This window comes from Olea europaea, chromosome 1, assembly GCF_002742605.1.
Source record: "Olea europaea var. sylvestris chromosome 1, O_europaea_v1, whole genome shotgun sequence".
NCBI lineage: Eukaryota > Viridiplantae > Streptophyta > Magnoliopsida > Lamiales > Oleaceae > Olea > Olea europaea.
In genome coordinates this window covers 28,500,935-28,503,759 of record NC_036237.1, presented here as the reverse complement: position 1 = coordinate 28,503,759, position 2,825 = coordinate 28,500,935, and the positions used below count along the sequence as shown (strand labels likewise).

The following is a 2,825-nucleotide window of genomic DNA, read 5'->3' as shown; positions in this document are numbered from 1 at the left end:
ATTTGTATAGAAATTCTATGTACAGAGTTAATCCAGAAATCTCACATGAGGTGAACCCCATGAAAATAAAATAATGCAAATAAAAAATAAAAATAAAAACAACCCCTCTTCCTTGTATCTTGTCTAGAGGAGTTCTATAATTCTTCCGTCTGTACATGAAGAAGCATTGTATAATCAAATCCGACACTATATGATTGTAAAGACGAGACAGTTACAAGTTTATACCTCTAAATAGACATAGGATTAGCCCCCGTTTGGCCCCCATTTTCTAGAAATGAAAATGGGTGAAACAATATTTTTTTGAAAAATGAGTAGTTGAAAAAAAAGATTTTTTTATTTATTTACATGTAATATTATTTTATGAAAGATTGTATGGTTAAAAATAGGAGAGAAAAATAGAATCTAATGCAATGAAATTTAATAGGGGCCAACCGGGGCTTAGTTTTATTACATAAGGGTATCCTTATCGATTTAGAAATACATCTTCTTGCATAATCTGTGATGCATTTCTTAATATTATATATGAGTAAGCACATGAATACCTTAAATCGCTCCAATAACCTATTTCTGCCGTCACCTTCACGAGACCTTTATTTCAGCCCCTTCCCTCATTTTAATGCATGAATTCTATGACTTTATGCTTCTTGGACCGATAAAAGGATCATTTTTCTGTTGACTTCTCATCCACACGTACACTCACATATACGACAAAGCCCAGTGATCAATCAGAGGTGATAATAAACACGTAATTCAGAAGCAACCAATGAATTTATATTTACGTAAACGCAGCCCCATAATCAAACGAGAATACATTCCACTTCTAATCCATTTCTTCTTGCAATTTCTAGACTTTCAAGAAAATCTAGTATCATACCCGGTACCACTGTTCTGTCTGCTTGTATACTGCCATAGCCCATTTAGGCAAACCGTCGAACATGTTGAGCGCATCGTCTTCAGAGGACGACGGCATAATCCATATCACATTCTCGTACGACACTAACATCATGCTAGCTGCGATTGTTTCTTTGCTTGTAGTAGTTCTCTTTGTTTTGTTGTTGCATATATATGCAAAATGGTTTTTAGCTCAAGCCCATCATAGAGGTGGGACATCAGTGCCGGTTCCGCAAGTATTGGGGGCTCGGTTTCATACATTAACAGTTGATACGAATTCCGCTATATCTCCATCCAAGGGTCTTGAATCTTCAACTATTTCTTCAATTCCACTATTCGTGTTCAAAGCAGAAGAACACAAACATGGACTGGAATGTGTGATCTGTTTGAGTTTATTTGAAGACGAAGAAGTTGGGAGAAGATTACCAAAATGCGATCATGCATTTCATGTTGAATGCATTGATATGTGGCTCCATTCTCATACAACATGTCCAATTTGTCGAGCTCCCGTTTTATCTGACACTACAAATTCTGCAGATTCAAGTTCGCCACAAAACGAAGAAATTCTGAATCAGTGGTTATCAGAGACGAATCTAAATGAATTGCGGATCAGCAATGCGGATTCTATATTGGAAATTATAGTGGCGGATTCCAATTCAGAAATCGAAAATGTAAAGATAAGTGATTCATCATCGTCCATCGGAAGCTCCCTGAAGAGAATGTTTAGCAGGAACAAATCTGAGCGGAAGTTTGATTTACCGAGCGACGGCAATGAATCAAATATTTGAATGTTTATGTATGTGGTTTGTTTTCTTTACACTTGCTTCTGTAGATGAACGTAAAAAAAAAAAGGTAAAATGAAACAGAAAATAGAAATCAGTAATTCATTTGTTAGCAAATGATTTTCTTTTTTCGGATTGTCCAAATATGATAATAACACTGCTTTTCTCAAATGATCAAAATAATCATAAAAATTAAAAAACAATCTACGAACGTTATTAATGACAATGGAATGGTCATATCTGTGATATCACAATCGATATTATTGACCTCAAAATTTGTTTGATCAAGTGGCTTTGTCCACCTGCATACTGGGCCCTGTTTGAGCCTCATTATTTGGAGATTATAATGTTTTGAATAGTATTTTTTTGAAAAATGAGTGGTTGAAATGAAAAGAAAAGTTTTTGGTTTACGTATAATATTATTTTATTGAAAATTGTATGGTTAAAAATAGGAGAGAGAAAAATTTAATTTAATTTAATGAGAAATAATGGGGGCCAAAGGGGGGCTGGAATACACTAGAGTGTAAAGGTCTTCGTCCCAAAAAAATTTCCATGATTATTTGCACTTTATCGGTTAAGTCTTCTATCAAAACAAAAACAAAAAAAATGAATACATGGAAAATGGGTGATAGGGGACTTGATTAGGTGTATATCCCATGTAAACGGATCCACCTATATGGGGAGGAAAATGAGCAAAGATAGGTTAGTAGACCGAGCTTGAACCTAGATCCAAAAAGAGGATGTTTGATTTAATCAACCTAATTCAATTAACATCATCAATGTTCAGTCAACTAATGTTGGATCCTCTGTCACATATATACTACCTAATTTAAAGATAAAATAGATAAAATCTAAACTTCTTTCTCGTTGATTTAAAAAATACTATACTTTATCCTTAGGCATTCAAAGTCTATTTTTGCCCAAGTGTATATGTTGCTTCAACGTTGTCACCACCAATCACCATAATCAGATGGTGGAGTAACTTTGACGCCAAGCTCATGAAATGAGATCGAAGTTAATTCAAATGCAATCAATGTATGGTCCAATACTCCACTTCGATTGAGAACTTATCGACTATTTTTTAAAACATTGTGATCCAGATATAGTATTGATCCCAAATCACAATGTAGGCTATTAAATCATAAATATAAC

At 34.3% G+C, this 2,825-nt stretch overlaps 1 protein-coding gene across 1 annotated transcript; it reads left to right on the top strand.

The window, feature by feature from the left end:
• Positions 1 to 381: 381 nt before the first annotated feature.
• On the top strand, positions 382 to 1,808 carry LOC111396597 (RING-H2 finger protein ATL63-like). The gene has a single exon (XM_023023047.1). It carries the CDS (start codon positions 936 to 938, stop codon positions 1,677 to 1,679), a length of 744 nt encoding a protein of 247 aa, XP_022878815.1. The 5' UTR covers positions 382 to 935; the 3' UTR covers positions 1,680 to 1,808.
• The last annotated feature ends 1,017 nt before the right edge of the window (positions 1,809 to 2,825 follow it).

Bases quoted from the DNA above. Each gene is read 5' to 3' on its own strand.
- LOC111396597 (XM_023023047.1), top strand. From the start codon at position 936: ATGTTGAGCGCATCGTCTTCAGAGGACGACGGCATAATCCATATCACA.